General features: G+C 32.9%; 2 protein-coding genes across 6 annotated transcripts in view; one reads left to right on the top strand and one right to left on the bottom strand.

Moving 5' to 3' along the window:
• LOC109326651 (ATPase family AAA domain-containing protein 1-A-like) lies at nucleotides 2,468-7,077 on the bottom strand. Of its 2 annotated transcripts, XM_019559375.1 has the most exons (6): nucleotides 6,880-7,077; nucleotides 5,150-5,450; nucleotides 4,515-4,673; nucleotides 4,053-4,348; nucleotides 3,523-3,655; nucleotides 2,468-2,803 (listed from the first exon to the last, which is right to left on the bottom strand). In XM_019559375.1, the coding sequence occupies exons 1-6, from the start codon at nucleotides 7,075-7,077 to the stop codon at nucleotides 2,799-2,801; spliced, it is 1,092 nt and encodes a 363-aa protein (XP_019414920.1). In that variant the 3' UTR covers nucleotides 2,468-2,798. The 2 variants fall into 2 exon arrangements, with proteins under 2 accessions (XP_019414920.1, XP_019414919.1); XM_019559374.1 differs by lacking the exon at nucleotides 2,468-2,803 and having other exon boundaries at nucleotides 3,169-3,655.
• The window catches only part of LOC109326648 (metal-nicotianamine transporter YSL3-like), a 17,067-nt gene continuing 8,833 nt past the window's right edge, over nucleotides 11,423-19,656 (top strand). Inside the window, exons 1-10 of one of the 4 annotated variants that reach the window (XM_019559370.1) lie at nucleotides 11,424-11,628; nucleotides 11,945-12,033; nucleotides 14,043-14,379; nucleotides 14,686-14,858; nucleotides 15,245-15,342; nucleotides 15,442-15,576; nucleotides 15,669-15,858; nucleotides 15,964-16,078; nucleotides 16,157-17,128; nucleotides 17,349-17,351. In XM_019559370.1, the coding sequence (XP_019414915.1) occupies nucleotides 11,953-12,033; nucleotides 14,043-14,379; nucleotides 14,686-14,858; nucleotides 15,245-15,342; nucleotides 15,442-15,576; nucleotides 15,669-15,858; nucleotides 15,964-16,078; nucleotides 16,157-17,088 (2,061 nt within the window). In that variant the 5' untranslated portion in view covers nucleotides 11,424-11,628; nucleotides 11,945-11,952 and the 3' untranslated portion in view covers nucleotides 17,089-17,128; nucleotides 17,349-17,351. The other 3 variants (XM_019559369.1, XM_019559372.1, XM_019559371.1) reach the window with 3 other exon arrangements.

Here is a 19,656-nt window from a genome sequence, read left to right as displayed (position 1 = left end):
GGCTGAAACAATTTTTATAGGTTTTTTATTACTTATTTTTGAGTTTTGTTGGCATATATTAAATTGTTAATAACAGAAGCAAAAAGAATTGTTAATAACTAATGATTGATGATGCATAATGATAGGTTGCTCATGTGATTTCAAAACCAAGGTGATACTTTACAGGGAATGACACCATTAGCAAGTTGTCTTAATCAACCAGGTACGTAATTTGTGGTAATATACCAACCATATATTATGTTCAATATTTTTTTTAAGATCAGTATTATGTTTTCTTTTAATTTTTCACTAGAGTGTCTAAGTGCGTGTTTGGTTACTTTTTTATGAACATACAATTGATGTTAAGTTCACAGTAGAGAATTACATATTATGTAACACAGTAGTTTTAATTGTTAAATTTATATCAGTTAGCTAGCCACTTAAGTTGGAATAATGGCCTAATGGAGTGGGTTGGAAACCAACTTCTCAAGCGTATAATGTGAGAAAAAATGTAAGCATTATAGTAGATCATTTAACGTTTATATTTAATTATCATTAGTTTTCTTAAATATAATTAATGTATATATTTACACTTATATATATATATATATATATATATATATATATATTTATATTTATTGTGTGTTAACATTTTACTGTATATGTTTATGTATAATATCAGATTATGAGTATACCAATTCTTCGATGTATTTTGATTACATGATTATACATAAATATATGGAATGGCTTTTTGTCAAGGTTAATAAATATATTTAAACATACTTATGCAGTCATGTATATAATTTGTTAATCTTGGTTAAATCAATTCGAAAGAAAATGGGAGTTTAAGTTATTAATAAGAAAATGCAAATAACAAATCTTTTTTGGCATGTGTTTTCTTCGTATGTCACAAAAATATAATTGCTTTTAGTGTTTTTTTGTTTCGAAGAGAGGTAAAAAGATAAATGAAAAACGGTAAAAGAGGAGAATATAAAAATGGGAACCTAAATCTTAAGATATGTTTAGATTAAGCCGCAAAATAGTATCTATTTATTAAGAGAAAGAGTGTGAATGACGTGCAAGATATCAACTTCATCATTTAGTTTAGTAAAACCCATTACGTCAATTTATTCAAATTGAATACGAGTATTAAATCAGTTACGCGTAGTAATGGTATTGGTTTATCTCAAGATAACCGAATATCTTAATTCATATGTTCTTATCGCAATCACAAACATCATATTCCAATTTCTAATACAGCCCAACCACAAAGATAGCACGCACACGAGGCACGAGAATGAAAAGTAAATATCTTTTATTCAATATTTTGGGTCACGTAATGGTTGGAGTCAAAGGCTCAAAGGGAACGGAGGGAAAAAAAAAGGTTGAAAAAATGAAGATATATATACACACTAAGCCAATATTGCATTCAAATTTATGTTAGTTTGATTGTCTATTTTGATTTTGCAGGTTAGGATTGTTAGTTTTGAATCTATAACATGGTTTCAACTACCAACAACTCTAGCTGCTTAAAGCTTAATACTTACTATTGTTATTAATTCTATTTTATTACAATTTTAATAATACCCTGATTCTTATGATGATATATAATTATTTGGTAGTTTACTTCATGTATTATTGATATGGATATCAGCACTCATTTTCATCAACCTGTTACAGCGCATAGTTATTTTAAACTATATGTAATCTATTAAATTATTATTTTATTATTAAAAATAATGTATTCAAATAATATGGTGATAAACTAGTTAAAAAATTCTCTCTTTTTACCTAAATTTAGTTTATGATGGAGCCAATCTATTGAAATTTGATTGTATTATAATGAACTAGTAGTAGCTTATGATCTCTTGCAAATTTGAAGCCTGCATGAATCAGCAAATGAGCCACAGTTTTGACAAATGCCAATTTATGTAACTAAATGATAACACTATTTAGTGCATTTTTATGGAAGACGATTATTTTATTGTGCTGGATGATGTATTAGGGGATGCGCCAACTATAGGGACAACTCCTAGCTTTTAATCAATTCAACATCCCAAGTTTTATAACCTGAATTATAAAACCTGTGTTCAGTTAGGAATGACTGTAAAATAGGAGCACATATGTTGCCCCAAAAGTATATCACTTCATATATCACTTACATAATTATATATATTTCTAATCAACCATATTGGATTGAATGTAGAGTAACACTTTGGGATAACAGATATGATCTTGTAAAGTAACGGTGGAAAATTCTTGAGTTTTCATTACAATTTCTTAATATAGAATGTACAACTATTATAAACTTATTGTGGCCACAAAAGGTAGGTTTGCCATAATGGTTGAAGAATACAGGGCTGTCATGCCAATTACAGTACCATATTATTTTCATTTGTGTCCAATAATCTGCAAATGTGTTCTCTCCCCAAGAATACATGTTTTGTAATGATGGAATCACAAGGAGGGATCAAGCAAGCCACACAAGGGATAAACTAGAGAACATAGCTTTTCCTAAGTAGTGGTCCAGCCTTCACTATAGAAATGTCATAAGAAAAAGAAAAGTACAAATTTGTGGTACTACCTATAATGAATGAATGTGATGGGAAAGAGATTCAACTTTCAAGGGTTTAAGTTAATTATCAATCTTATGGGGTGGCCCAGAAAGACAAGAAAAGCACAAGGATGATCACTGACCAACACTGCTTAAAAGTATAACCATGCTGAACCCACTTCAATGTCAATTATTCCCCATTGGACTCAATCATTGTTGGCTTTGGCAACTTGCTAACTGCATCATCTTGATGAATCTTAAAGTTTTACTCTGTTGAAGTTATTAGGCATGTCAGTGTTAGATCCAATTGTACATTTAATCATATAATAGAGCAATGCATATGATATGAGCTTGTCTTTATGTTAGTAACTTAGTATCAACATGACAAGAAGTAACAGTTAATTAACCAATCCAAGTAATAGTATGTTTTTATCTTTCCATGGCCATGAGCTAAACAGAACAGAACAGAACAGATTCTATGGTTCAACTACCCTTGAACTCAAGTCCAGACAACTAAATGCTTGGCAAGTACTATACAATGTCATATAATGTTTGGATATAGTTGACATCTGAAATAGACATTAGCTACCATTTTATGTTATTCTAATGCATCACATTATATAACAAGAAGGGTGGAAACCCCAAAAAATATCTATGCATTACTGAGCAGTAGCCAGAGATACAATCTTGCATAAAAGGATTATTAAAACAAGCTACAAGCATTGATGTATCAAACATTGAACAAAATGCTACAATGGGCAAAAACTGCACTTTATGATCATCGTATAATAACATGTTATATAACCAGTATAATTAAGGACTAATTATTCTCACAGTTTGGACTAGGCTAAATGACAGTAGTAGAATACTCTAGTTCTAAACAAAGTAAACATTTTAAGGATCCTGAGCATCTGATTGGTGGAGGTTAATCATGTGAGAAACCATAAGCTTAGAGAATTCATTGATTGCCGCTTGAAGCGGATTATCACCTGACTCACTATGCACTGTAAATCTTGATGGTGATTGTAGGCTTATTCCGCCATATTCACTTGCAGCAACATTTGTCTTCTGTGAAGTGGCAAGGGCCTTCTCCAAATCTAACTGCGACAAAGGCCTAGGCACCTGCAATGTGAAAAATAGACAAAACACCTAAGTAATTTTCAAATTTTCCAGCACTTCTTATATGGTAAAGCCAGCAAGAGAACTAATCAGTTTCTTTTCCTAGATGGAGCACTCCTACGTGTTTATTCGGCCACTTCTATATATGAGTAACAGTAGATAATGGCAAGAATAAAGTGTTAAAAATTGATGCTGGGTAAAAAAAAAATTATTTCAGCTTCAAATTTAATACTTTTCATCTGAAAGCCATTGAAAAAACATAATATATGGAATATATATCTAACACGAATTGAACTAGCAAATTAATTTTGGTTAATTCAGCTTCAACTAGCATATTATCCACTGCTAGGAAAATGAAAAAATAAAAGAGAACAGAGAAGAGGAAGATAAATATACTAACAGAAGATTGTTTCCCTTTCTTCTCTTCATCCAGTAGGTCTCTAATAGGAAAATAGGCAGCCTTCTTGCAAAGATCAACTAGATCTGAACCAGTATAACCCTCGCATAAACTACCTATATGACCAAAATCGATGTTGTCTTCAACCCTTTCACCCTTTAAGATAACCTTCAATATCTCAGCCCGCTCTCTCTGGTCTGGAACTCCAATCTCAAAGGCTTGAGGAAGACGCCGAAGTATTGCTTCATCGAGTTCTGAAGGGCGATTAGTTGCTGCAAGAACCATAACTCGAGCATTCTCTACACACAAACAAAAGTGAAGTATCATCATAATTCTACTCAAATATAGAAAGCATGAGAATACAACAAAAATTCATCAAAATTGCTTTTATCCTATTCGTATCTTATTTTTTATTATATTTTATGAATGAAAGGAAAATTATATTGTAACAAGTTTAAAACATACGATCTGTGGTAAATCCATCCCAAAGAGCCATGAATTCGGTTTTCATGTTTAACAAAGCCTCATGATCAGTTGTACGACGCTGACCCAAAAAGCTGTCAACTTCATCAATGAATATGATAGCAGGCTGGAGCTTGTGAGCCAGGCTAAATACGGCAGCCACTGCATAAGAATAGCCAAATAGTAATGATAAACCAAAACAAAGAACCACACAATCTAAATAAAGACCATAGAACATAATTGAGCAAATAAAAAATTTAAATCAGATATACATTAATATAATCTTAATCACAATGACATGATTTAGAAAATGAAAGCATAGTTACATATACCAAGAAGCCCTTGCTAATGATAATACAAAATGCAAGGTAATAGCAATTCTGATAATGATAATACATACATTGCACTATAAAACTATAGTCAATGATACACTATACTATATTACCTTCATCTGAACTTTTGTATATACACATGGACATTTATGAAAAAGAGGGGGGAAACATATAGCAGAGCGTTAATTTATTGAACTAAAATAATCATAATTGTCCATGGGAACACAAATTTCAATGGTGAAGATACTATAGGTTTATACTCTATAGTGTATCATAGAGGTAGCCATAAAGATACCAAGCACTTACCAAGCTTTTGAGCATCACCAAACCACTTGCTCATCAGGTTTGATATCCTCACATTAATAAAAACTGCTTCTGACTCCTTAGCAATAGCTTTGGCAAGCATGGTTTTTCCGGTGCCAGGTGGTCCATACAGCAGAACCCCCCTTTGTGGTCCAAGAAGCTTGCCATGAGAAAACAGGTCGGGTCTTTTTAGAGGCAGAATAACAAGCTCAAACAAAGCTTGCTTGATTGTGTCCAGTCCACCAATAGAATTAAACTCTACATCAATGTGGTCAGGATTTATAACATCACAGGCGATGACATCCTGTAAACAGCAAATGGCACAAATTAAAATAAAAGATAAAAAATATGACGTAATCTCGTCCATTATCTTTCAGAAAATCTAGAAAACATTCTGCCAAAATAAGGCCATATATTCATTTAGGTTGTGGATATGTATTAGGAACCAGTCCTTCTTTTCTAATGTCATATTAATTTCTTGAATTGTCAAAGAAATTGGCCACTGTTAGGAAATAACATACATAACTCATAGGGAATTGATAAACATATTTTCATAATACAGCTGTCTAGAGCTAGAAAATGTGTTGATCATAGAGGTGATGTGATAAACATCAATAAACACCTAAGCCTTACCCCTCCAGGAAGCTATCAGTACCAGAGGTTATATATAACATAAAAGCTAAAGCTTAAGTGCTTAACTACAAACTACTTAAGAGCACATTATTCCTCCTATGTGAATGCCAAAAAATAACAGAGACATGTGAATGCAGACACAATTATACATAGGCCACCTGGGCAGGGTAAAACACTAAAATACACCATCCTATCTCATGACTCGCACCCACACACTTGTCATATATGAAGCACGTGCTAAAAATATGATAACGGCACAATGAGATACTAACATGGCAATACGAAAACATCTCAAAGTATAATGCATGAAGCGATTGCCTGAGTGTATATATCTGTATACATAATCATATAAAATAGATCCAATTATCCAATATCACATAATTATCTATACAGCAAGCCAGCACATTTCCAATTAATCAACAATTAACATCTCTGCATGTTCTATTTGTCTCATTATTGTGTCATAAAAAACACAACTCAAACCCCTTTTCTTCCTCTCTACCAAAAACGCTGTCGTGCCACTCATTCTCATTCTAAGTGTCTGTTTCTCCCTTCCTCAACCTCTTCTTTTATAATGCCATGCCACCAAAACCTAAACATGGGACTGAACATATTGACAACTGGCAAGTGTGAACCACAGAACAGAAATGTCATATTATTCTTCTCCGGCTCTTATAGCGCTGCCATGTCTTCTCTCGCACATCTTTGACAGGCGATAACAATTCAAGCTGGTACACCCTGTTCCATTCCTTTCCCAGTTTTCTTCTCGCCCAAAGCAGAACAGTAATGAAGTTCAGGATATAGCTCAACTCCCAACTCTCAAATTCCCAAAGTTCAATACTTATCAACCAAAATGTTACATTTATAAAACCACCATATTCCTGCCATATCACAATCATAACATTGTGCCTCGACATATGTTCACAAACAACCTATTATATCCTCGAACCCATATATTAAGTTTCTAATTTCTAACCACCAACAAATTATTTTACAATTCATTTCAATTCACAACATATCAATAACATAAAAAACAAAAGGGACGACCTAAACAAATGCAAAAAAAACATAACATCATTGGATAGAAAGAACAATAGTACCTCATAAGGGTTTGTCTGAATAAGGGGTCGACCGAGACGTTTGGCAATCTCTTTCTTATGCTCTAAAGCCTTCTTCGATGCTTCACGGTTCGGGTCAAGGTGTCGGAGCCCCGCGAACAAAACCAAACAACTCAAAGCAGCGCTCGCTGCGTACAATAGAAGGTCTTGCAGTAACCTCGTATCAGATGAACCACCCATTATTCCTTTTCTTTTCAAAATTCAATCTTTGTGAATTATCAAATATGGGTAAGTTGAATTCACGAACAAAATTTGTTTTCTTTTTTCGATGACTCTTATCGCTATATCTGAAGGTTCTGACGAAAAGAACGAGGGTTGTTGAAATAAGAGAAGGGGAAAGAATACGAATGGGTGTAGCTTGAGGATGACGAGAGGCTTCGTTTGGGCTTGTTTCTTTCAGCCCAAATAATATGGGCCAGGCTTATATGTGAATAAACGTTTTTTGTTGATCCAAGCCCACAAAGTTAGGACAAGCTTAAAAAGGTGTCTATATCTTTCATGGTGGGCCGACCCGGCTCAAACGGTGTTGTCGAGAAATCATGTTGGGCTAGGTTGGCTTCCCAAAATAGCAACCCTAGATTTAGCCTACTTAACTTGACATCTCAATAATGAGTGAGTCAAGTTGGTTCATAGTTATACCACAGCTAGTTACTAATAAGGCGTTTGTCTAGTGGTGTAAGAATCAAAATTAAGGTTTCTGATAGCGATAATTGTTGAGAGTGATAATTATGAATCCTGAAGGGGATTACTTCCTTACCCAAAAAGGTGAAGGGATACTCTTAATAGTACCCAAAAAAATATTACGAGTTGTCTACTAAAGCATGGAACCACTTTCACACAAATGGAAAACAAGGCTAAAAGTACAATTTAGCCTAATTTTCATCTTATACATCCTTACTAAATGCATTACCAAACATGTGATAGTATTTTATCTTATAAAACATTATGTAATACAATGTTTGTTTTTTTAGAGAAAATATGAATTTAAAGTTAAAAGAAGGTTGGCTAAGGTTAGGGGTATGCAGGACCCGGCCCTACTTGCTCATCCGTTATGATCCGATCAAAATCAGATCCAAATAGGGTTGGGTCTCATCGGGTCTAAGGCCGAGTTCGAGTTCAAAGATTAGATTTGGTTAATATTTAGGGTCAAGTAGGGATCAAACATACATGTCCTGACACGTCTCATGGTCACTCATTCATCATATTTGTATGTGTCTCTACTCGAATATATAGAGAGTAATGTCACTTTTTTGTCGAAATTACCATTAATTCTATAATTTTTTCATTATATATACATGGTTAATAATAATATATATACTTATATTATTTTACATGTCAAATTACATATTCATAATAATAAATAATATTGAGAAGTTTCATCTAAAATGAATACACATTATATTTAATCGGATATACCGCAGTTTCATGTTTAAAACTTTATTTAAATCAATTTTCTAAAAGAATAGCTTTTAAACGTTAAAAGCTGCAAGTTTCTAAATGATTCTATATTTACTAATTCAAAAAGTTTGAAAAATTAAAAGTTGGAGTTAACTAATAGTGACATATCATTTAAAAGCAAAACAGTGTTATGATGTGCTGGTGGTATATATATAGTTTTAAATCAGATAAATACTAGATCATCCTTGATTGATGAACCTTCCAAAGTTACATTGTTGGGTAACCAAAGATTCTGCACCAATTGAGCAAACAGAGATGCCTTATCACGACTTCTCCATTAACAAGTACTGGAATCCTAGTTAATAATATATTGGGAGTAGAAAAGAAAACAAGTGTGCTTAAAACATGTTTCATAATATTATTCTTACTCTATAATTTGTTCTCACTATATGTTGCTTGAGTTGTTACAAATCGCTTCTATGAAATATTCAATCACACATGCTATCAATCTAACAATTTTATTAATCTCACTTTCAAGAAAGAATTTGAAGAATTTTTAGAGAAGATTATCATTGTTATGTGATGACAATGAGAATGAAGAGAAATGAATTATATTTATAATAGATTTCTCAGTAGGTACACATCTTTACATAAGCAAAGAAACATGTTTATTTGGTTGAAGAAAAAAAATTATGTACTGACATGCGATAAATTATACACATCTTTAGCTTAATGGTGGCAATTTATGGATAAAATATTACATTAAATATTTAAGCTTGAAGATGACACACTTAGCGTATTCATTGGATGACAGTAAAAATTTTACACTATCAATCATTCATTTTTAATCATTATTAACTCTTTCGAAAAGAGTAATAAAAATGAATTATAAATAATGTATTAATTATTTATAAATCTTTATGCTAACAATAAATAAATATTAAACTCTTCAACAAAATACATTTTGAAACAAACTCATAACCTAAAGTTGGATGAGTTGTAGATGTCTATTTATCTAACTTGCATTTGTATAACATTAATCAAAGTTGTGATATTCACTTTCTTTATATTATATATCCTTATGATATACTCTTGTTTGTTTTGTAAAGTCCCAACAAATTAAGCAGGAATTGATAAATCATAGACATTGGATACTTAACAAAAATTATTAGACTACCAAGTGTGTCTTGCGGCCTATTGGTTAAATACATAAGAATCATCCAACACTAATTTTCTATCTTTTTTACAATTTTGAATAGTGCTTACTTTATATCTAAATTTCATTGATTCAGACAATTTTTAAAGTAATTATGCAAGTGTTCTATTCATTGACATGGATCTCTCAAAAGTAGTTTGCTATAACAACTATGAAGTGTTTTTCACTTTCCATCTACTCTATACAACATAATATGAATCCTAACATATGATCTTTGTTGTGGTTGAACTTCTTTAGTATCATTTGGACTTCAACAATGATTCCAATAGAGGCTTGTTGCCGTACCTTGATTTTCAGTTGAACACCGAACACATGACTTGTTGAAGTTACCTTCATATTTTGCTGTCAAAACATAGAAAAGTCTCTTTTATGTCTGTTTTTTTAGAACATACTAGTTTTTATTTTCGAGATCTAGATTTGAGAGTTTACTAGAGATTGAGGAATGTATAATCATTTTGTCCCTCCATATTAATATGTTACTCTCGCTAATTACATGAACTAATTTATACCCCATAATTATTTCATTATTTTATGTATGGTCATGAATAATGTAGAATCAAGATTATATAGTTATGAGTGGAAAATTATTATTGATTAAGTATATTTTATTTATATTTAGGAATATAAATGACATAGTATAATGTCCAAAAAATGAGTTGAAGAAAAGAGACAAATATTAATAATCCTTCCTTTACTTATATTTTTTTATTTATTAATCTATTGTTTGCTATTAAAGGAAATATTTTCATAACTATTAATTATTTAAAATATTTTTATTTATTTATAGGAATTAATCAAAAAGCAAGATAAAATATTATTTTTATTATAAAAACACATTTATATTTTCCAAACGATATTATATTTTATTTACTACGTTTCATTAATAAATATATTCATTATTTTATTATTATTAATTGTTCCATGTTTCAATTTAATATATATTTTCTGCTACTAATATTATTAAAACAATTTTATGTGTTATTAAATACTATTATTAATATAATGTTATTATTAACATTACTTACTGACCGCGCATAAAGTTGAGCCACATGTCGTATAGGAAGTTGAGTACTAGATTTGGTGCGGAGAATAGGGTGATTATGTAACGACGACACACATAAAATTTCACATGCTCGCGAAGTCCATAGTACAATTATTACATGTCGTCAAAAGATAAGTGAATTGATGTTTATACGAATCATAGAAGTGTCTAACGCCATCTCATATTCTATAATCATGGCTTGCTCGTGTTGAGGGGGTGGATTCTGCCACCTAGTCACATTGAAACTAAAAATAAAGAAATGAATTAGGATTATAATTGACAATACAAAAATTTAAAACGAATAAAAGACTATAAAATACTTATGATTAAATTACTTTTATATATATATATATATATATATATATATATATTTATATAAACATATGAGAAATGTAGGACGTCTACTACCCACCCTAAAGGGCCAACTTGAGTGGACCCCACAATGTCCACTATTTCCCAACCTTACATATCTCATACAGTCATACCTCACTTTCCCATCACTTTCTATTTCAGTTATGTTGTTGACTTGTACAAGTTGTTATGGAAAATTCGTTGACTTTTGATTCTCCCTCCACCTTCCCTACCTTCCATTCTTATGATAAATTTGATTTGATATCTTAGCACACACCCTACAATAACAACATCACACCATAACTCAACTTTTAAGCCAAACAAGAATTGAAGAAAAAGTAAAGGAAAATTGATATATTATTACAATTAGTGTAGTACAATTACATAAAAGGCAACTATGTCAACATTGTTTCTTTTGAAGTACACACCCCACTATATTGTTGTACTACAAGGGTAAAGAATGATTTACAACTCATTTTATTCTAAATTACAAATATAAATGCATCATTTACATGCAAATATTTCATTGTCCTTTTTGGGGTGATGCAGCTTCATTTTATGCTACCTTAACCCCATTTTTCCTAAGTTTTAGATTCTGCAAGGTGGGTTTTTTTTGCCACCTAGTGGTGAATACAGTTCTTGCCAAGTAAGTGAAAAAAGAGAAGCTTTGGCTTTGTCATTGTCAGAAAGATTCAATTTTTCTATCATCCAAAGGGAATTTGAGGTAAGATACATATGGGAATTTGACGTTGCAAAAAAATTCTCATTTTTTCATTTGTTAGAATCAGATTCTAATTCCTTCTGTCCATTATCCTATCAGAGATGTTATTATTTAAGTGTTTAATGTTAGTTTTTTATTACTGTGATCGTATACTATTCTGTTAATTATATAAAGTGTTTGATTGTAACTTTGGATGGTTTTTAAATAGAGATGCAAAGTGAAGAACAGGTTCAGATAGTTTAAGCAACCATTAAATATTATTGTTTTTTCCTTCACATTCCTTACTTTTTTTCTTTTCTGTGATGATTAATTGACTCAGTTGAAGATATGATGAATCCAATGGGCACTATAAACAATGAAGAACACAAAGAGATTGTGAATGTGAAAGGAGAGCAAGATATTGAAGAGGTTTCGATTGGACATGAGGATATGAGTAGCATACCACCATGGACAAAACAAATCACAATCCGGGGACTAGTAGCTAGCTTGCTTATTGGAGTACTCTATAGTGTGATTGTGATGAAGTTGATCCTCACCACTGGATTACTCCCCAATCTTAATGTCTCGGCTGCTCTACTCGGCTTTGTGTTCATTAAAGCTTGGACTAAGCTTCTTGCCAAAGCGAATATTCTTTCGACACCTTTCACTAGACAAGAGAATACCATAATCCAGACTTGTGCAGTTGCTTGCTACAGCGTCGGGGTAGGAGGTAGGGTCTTCTATGCAATTTATCAGCTAATTTTGATGTCTAAATTTGATTCTTTAACTTGTGCAAATGTTGGTGTTGTAGCTTAGTGGTAGCAACTAGCAGCTCAATGAAATCAATGACTATATGTCTTTGAGATTAGGTCGATAAAAATTCCCTTTAAGGGCAATAAATCAATGCAGGGGTGGTTAAGCTAAGTGACACTCGTTCGGTGAATTCCTAGATCCAGAGGGTTGTAGATCAAGGCTAGGGTGTTACGTTTTCGACCTTTGTGTGTGTGATGCTAAAACTACACTTGTGTAATTGTAGGTGGTTTTGGGTCTTACCTATTGGGTTTGAACAGCAAGACTTATGAGCTAGCCGGGGTTACTACAGAGGGGAATACTCCTGGTAGCATCAAGGATCCTGCATTTGGCTGGATAACAGGCTTTCTCTTCGTGACCTTCTTTGTTGGACTATTGGCTTTGGTCCCTATAAGAAAGGTACATCTTATATGTGAGTAATGAATTTATGATTTTTCACTTGATTCATTGAATAAAATTGATTGTTAAAGGTTACTATTCACTTCAGGGGTGTTTGAAACAGCATATATAGAGCTTATTGTGCTTATCAGAATAGCTTATCTTATCGTATGAAAATAAGCTCTTTTTAGCTTGTCAGAGAAACTTAAGAAAATAAACTATTTTTAGCTTGTTTCAGAAAAAGAGTATTAAATAAGCACGTAAATAAATGTTTTACCGAAACAAGTTCTTTTTCTAGAAGTTTACTAGTTTGGTAGTTTGCTTTTGAATTTGTTATAATGTTAACAGTAGAAGTTTTGTTTCTGTTTGATTTGAATGATTTTGCTGATAATATTTTTGTTAACATAAATTTGATTTGATATCTTAGCACACACCCTACAATAACAACATCACACCATAACTCAACTTTTAAGCCAAACAAGAATTGAAGAAAAAGTAAAGGAAAATTGATATATTATTACAATTAGTGTAGTACAATTACATAAAAGGCAACTATGTCAACATTGTTTCTTTTGAAGTACACACCCCACTATATTGTTGTACTACAAGGGTAAAGAATGATTTACAACTCATTTTATTCTAAATTACAAATATAAATGCATCATTTACATGCAAATATTTCATTGTCCTTTTTGGGGTGATGCAGCTTCATTTTATGCTACCTTAACCCCATTTTTCCTAAGTTTTAGATTCTGCAAGGTGGGTTTTTTTTGCCACCTAGTGGTGAATACAGTTCTTGCCAAGTAAGTGAAAAAAGAGAAGCTTTGGCTTTGTCATTGTCAGAAAGATTCAATTTTTCTATCATCCAAAGGGAATTTGAGGTAAGATACATATGGGAATTTGACGTTGCAAAAAAATTCTCATTTTTTCATTTGTTAGAATCAGATTCTAATTCCTTCTGTCCATTATCCTATCAGAGATGTTATTATTTAAGTGTTTAATGTTAGTTTTTTATTACTGTGATCGTATACTATTCTGTTAATTATATAAAGTGTTTGATTGTAACTTTGGATGGTTTTTAAATAGAGATGCAAAGTGAAGAACAGGTTCAGATAGTTTAAGCAACCATTAAATATTATTGTTTTTTCCTTCACATTCCTTACTTTTTTTCTTTTCTGTGATGATTAATTGACTCAGTTGAAGATATGATGAATCCAATGGGCACTATAAACAATGAAGAACACAAAGAGATTGTGAATGTGAAAGGAGAGCAAGATATTGAAGAGGTTTCGATTGGACATGAGGATATGAGTAGCATACCACCATGGACAAAACAAATCACAATCCGGGGACTAGTAGCTAGCTTGCTTATTGGAGTACTCTATAGTGTGATTGTGATGAAGTTGATCCTCACCACTGGATTACTCCCCAATCTTAATGTCTCGGCTGCTCTACTCGGCTTTGTGTTCATTAAAGCTTGGACTAAGCTTCTTGCCAAAGCGAATATTCTTTCGACACCTTTCACTAGACAAGAGAATACCATAATCCAGACTTGTGCAGTTGCTTGCTACAGCGTCGGGGTAGGAGGTAGGGTCTTCTATGCAATTTATCAGCTAATTTTGATGTCTAAATTTGATTCTTTAACTTGTGCAAATGTTGGTGTTGTAGCTTAGTGGTAGCAACTAGCAGCTCAATGAAATCAATGACTATATGTCTTTGAGATTAGGTCGATAAAAATTCCCTTTAAGGGCAATAAATCAATGCAGGGGTGGTTAAGCTAAGTGACACTCGTTCGGTGAATTCCTAGATCCAGAGGGTTGTAGATCAAGGCTAGGGTGTTACGTTTTCGACCTTTGTGTGTGTGATGCTAAAACTACACTTGTGTAATTGTAGGTGGTTTTGGGTCTTACCTATTGGGTTTGAACAGCAAGACTTATGAGCTAGCCGGGGTTACTACAGAGGGGAATACTCCTGGTAGCATCAAGGATCCTGCATTTGGCTGGATAACAGGCTTTCTCTTCGTGACCTTCTTTGTTGGACTATTGGCTTTGGTCCCTATAAGAAAGGTACATCTTATATGTGAGTAATGAATTTATGATTTTTCACTTGATTCATTGAATAAAATTGATTGTTAAAGGTTACTATTCACTTCAGGGGTGTTTGAAACAGCATATATAGAGCTTATTGTGCTTATCAGAATAGCTTATCTTATCGTATGAAAATAAGCTCTTTTTAGCTTGTCAGAGAAACTTAAGAAAATAAACTATTTTTAGCTTGTTTCAGAAAAAGAGTATTAAATAAGCACGTAAATAAATGTTTTACCGAAACAAGTTCTTTTTCTAGAAGTTTACTAGTTTGGTAGTTTGCTTTTGAATTTGTTATAATGTTAACAGTAGAAGTTTTGTTTCTGTTTGATTTGAATGATTTTGCTGATAATATTTTTGTTAACCAGATCATGATAATAGACTACAAATTAACTTATCCAAGTGGAACTGCTACTGCTGTTCTTATTAACGGATTTCATACTCCTAAAGGAGATGCAATGGCGAAGTATGAATCATATTTTTTGATTGGTTTTGTTTTTTGGCCTATTTGAGTTAAACTATAAGGATCTGTATAGGAGCTAAAACCAGTTCAACTTCTTTGCAGGAAGCAGGTTCGTGGTTTCATGAAATTCTTCTCAGCCAGTTTCCTCTGGGCTTTCTTTCAATGGTTTTATACTGGTGGAGATACCTGTGGATTTGTTCAATTTCCTACTTTTGGATTGGAAGCTTGGAAAAACACGTATGTTCCTTCGCCTTTCATCTGCTAGTTAAAGTCCCTCAACCATGAAATAACTGTCCATTGACACTGATTAAAGCAATTGAATTTGGCAGATTTTACTTCGATTTCAGCATGACTTATGTTGGAGCTGGAATGATTTGTTCTCATCTTGTCAATTTATCTGTTCTTCTTGGTGCTGTGCTTTCATGGGGCATTATGTGGCCATTAATCAAGGCACAAAAAGGAGATTGGTTCCCTGCACGTATACCAGAAAGTAGCATGAAGAGTCTTAATGGATATAAGGTCTAAATTTAGTTACAATTAAAGAAATCTATGAGAGCTATGTTATTTGATTTAAGTTCTTTCAATTTCAAGCATTGATGTTCTTTTCTTTTTTTCCTGCTGAAGGTTTTTATTTCTATTTCCTTGATCCTTGGTGATGGACTATACAATTTTGTCAAAATTGTATATTTCACCGCCGTTAATATCCATGCCAGATTGAAAAAGAAGAATCTTATTACATGTGAGTAAATGACATCTAATATTTGTTCCTGGAATTCATGTTTGTCTCTGAAGTGAAATCTAATATTTATCACTGCAGTGACCGATAACCACAAGCCGCAGCCTCTTGATGACCTTAAACGAAATGAAGTGTTTTTAAGAGATGGCATTCCTATATGGTTGGCATGTACCGGGTACATATTGTTGTCCATCATTTCCATCATCATAATCCCAATAATGTTCCCTCAGTTAAAGTGGTACTATGTGGTGGTAGCCTATCTTCTTGCACCCTCTCTGGGCTTCTGCAATGCGTATGGCGCAGGCTTAACTGACATGAACATGGCCTATAACTACGGCAAAGTGGCTCTCTTCGTGATAGCAGCCGTGTCTAGAAAAAATGATGGTGTAGTTGCTGGACTTGTAGGGTGTGGCCTCATTAAATCCATTGTTTCAGTTTCATCTGATTTGATGCACGATTTCAAGACCGGCCACCTCACTTTCACTTCCCCGAGGTCAATGCTTATAAGCCAAGCTGTAGGGACAGCAATAGGTTGTGTCGTTGCTCCGCTCACGTTCTTCCTTTTCTACAAGGCTTTTGATGTTGGGAATCCAGATGGTACTTACAAGGCACCATATGCCCTCATATATAGAAACATGGCGATTCTCGGCGTCCAAGGCTTTTCAGCCCTTCCTCATCATTGCTTGCAACTTTGTTTTGGATTTTTCGCATTCGCCATAGTAGCCAACTTGGTTAGAGATGTAACTCCTAAAAACATTGGGAGATTTGTTCCACTTCCCATGGCAATGGCTGTACCTTTCCTAGTTGGTGGTTACTTTGCCATCGACATGTGTATGGGTAGTTTGGTTGTGTATGCATGGCACAAGCTAAACAGCAATGAGGCCGGTTTGATGGTTCCTGCAATTGCTTCTGGTTTGATTTGTGGAGATGGATTGTGGATTCTTCCTTCATCCATTCTTGCTTTGTTCCGGATTAGTCCCCCGATCTGCATGAGCTTCCTCCAGACCAAATAGAGACGATCACCGTCACTTGTAGTGATTAGAGGAAATAGATGCAGGCAAATTACTAAGATATTACAGGCATAATGTCATGGAAGGATTATTATTAGTTATAAGTATATAGTTCATTAAGATGCAACTTAGTCAAAGGTGAAACTAGGAGTTGTATATGTAAATCCAGCTCAAATGGGTAGAGAAGAATTGCATCAAATTTTACAAACAAATTGTGACAGATTTTGAATTGAGTGAATGACCAATTTTTTTCTTAGTAGAAGTGAGTGAGGCATACATCACCCTTCCGAGTCAATCATAATATTATTTTTTATTACTTTTTATTCTTAAATTTTTTCTTTTATTTATGTAACAATATATAATTAGTTCGGGATAGAGAATGAGATATCATTGGAGATAGGTAATTCATGATGTCCCATCATCCTTGACTAAAGTGTAGAAATTTTTGAAATGAAAATGAACAAAATATGGGAAAGTGTAGAAGTAAACATTTACAACATTGTGACACCTCCCTAATTAAAATATGTCAATTTTTTGTATTTTAGGAGAATGATTAGTACAAAAAGAAGATTCTCCAAAATTATAAGTAGAACCTCAACAAATAATTAAGAATACAATCAATGCATGATGAAAAGAGGTTCTCCAAAATTTTAAATTCTTACAACTACCACCAACCACATTTTTTAAACATCTCAAGCTCTCTATGTAATTGCATTTGATAATGTATTTTCATCAAATGTACTCAATGGCAAGATCAAGCTAAAATGTTGAACACAAAAATCAAGTTAGAATCTGAGCTACTCCACATGGTACATCCATCTAATTCTCACTATTTATCAAATGGTATTAATGATAACTTAATCAATATGATATAATCTAATCCAGCAGAAATTATCACATATGACAAAAATAAAATTTTAATAATTCAGATTTTATATAATTTTGAATTAAATAATCTACCAAATTATAAAATCCGATTTAGCCTTACATTAAGTAAGTGGTAGAGAGGAATTTAATTCCAGTCAAACATACCCGAAAAAGACAATTTTTTAAACACCTATCATTTTGGTGGCGGCTTTGCACTATTATAATGTGCTTACTCAGATTCTTTGTTAATAAAGATAAATTACTAAATCCTTACATGTTATTTGACTAGTATATTGAATCCCAAATTATATATATATATTAATATTGTTATATATTATCAGTAAAGCTTGAAAAAATATATAATATGCATATGTAAGAAAGTATGCGGTTGATTCATAGTTTATAAATGACAGTGTTCTTAATAGGTCAAGGGCGATCAACAACTCACTTTCTTACACATGCATAGACATATTTTTTTAAGTTTTACGAATAATATATAACAATATCAAACCGTACACAAATAATTGAATACTAATCTAGGTTAACAATACCTATTTGTTTGATAAATTAGGTTAAACATGTGCTAGATAAAGTAAAATGTTTCACACAACCATTTATACTCCATACATTATTGTTCCCGCATCATACGCAAAAATGGCCACAGAGATAAGTCGATATTCAATACCCATTATTGCATCACTTGATAGGAAAATTTACTTGGGTAGTATAGTTTGACTATACTATTCCACGTTTGGATACGTTTTTGAGATAATTATGCATTTGGTGTATTTTTGTGTGGATGTCGTGGATGGTATCCACGATTTCACAATGTTGGAGAATTTCTCCATCCGTAATCCTTAGATTGAATGGGGAAATCCTTATAGTCATGACTTCGTTTTGATAACCTAATGTTTATGCCCATACATAAACCCATATGGAATGACCATAACCCAGACCGAAGAAACCTCAAATGATTTCATGGTGAAGAAGAAGAACATACCTTGTTGAGCCATTTCGGAATCTCGAAGGTATGAGGGTGTGATGACCTTCCATATGTAAGAGCGCCGAATGATTTTCCTTTTGCTTCTCTATAGGGGAATGAGAAAGCCAAGAGCTTGAGAGTGAACCTAATGCTTGATGTGAGATTATCCTACCTTTGTGTTGTGTGTTATTGCCTTATAAACAAGTCCTTGTTTATAACACACATTTATTCTCATCATCCACTCAACCAAACCCATTGCTTTACAAATGGGGACCATAACCCATAAAAGTAACCCCGTAGTGGTTACTACTTTAGTTGCAATAATTCTGATTCAGTCCCTTCATCAAATCAGAAATTGTCTGAAGGTATCTACACTTATTACTATTTCATGACACATGACATATATGCCCTTAGCCACCAAATTAATTACTGAAGATCATTTTATATTTTGGCTAATTACATAATGATCATAACACAATTATAGAATTATATTTGTAACCCACAAATTGTCAGAAATTCTAACAATCTTCCACTGGTCACACATATGATTCTCCATACGTGTTATCTTTATTGCACGCTTAACTATTGCCATTATGACTTAGGCATACCCAAATTATCCTGTCCATTAGTCTTGTCTCCATATCGAATCACAATGAATTTCGTCATATCAATCATGACTAATTCATCAATGATCACCAACATTGACACAACTAAATGACATA

Source organism: Lupinus angustifolius, chromosome LG14 (assembly GCF_001865875.1).
Source record: "Lupinus angustifolius cultivar Tanjil chromosome LG14, LupAngTanjil_v1.0, whole genome shotgun sequence".
In the NCBI taxonomy this organism is placed as follows: Eukaryota; Viridiplantae; Streptophyta; class Magnoliopsida; order Fabales; family Fabaceae; genus Lupinus; species Lupinus angustifolius.
This window is presented reverse-complemented; position numbering and strand designations above follow the sequence as displayed.

Excerpts from the sequence above, each read along its gene's own strand:
- LOC109326651 (XM_019559374.1), bottom strand. The coding sequence starts at position 7,077 with ATGGGTGGTTCATCTGATACGAGGTTACTGCAAGACCTTCTATTGTAC. Across the intron at positions 4,674-5,149 it reads TGGTGATGCTCAAAAGCTTG|TGGCTGCCGTATTTAGCCTG; the intron begins GTAAGTGCTTGG and ends ATTCTTATGCAG. Across the intron at positions 4,349-4,514 it reads GGATGGATTTACCACAGATC|AGAATGCTCGAGTTATGGTT; the intron begins GTATGTTTTAAA and ends GTTTGTGTGTAG.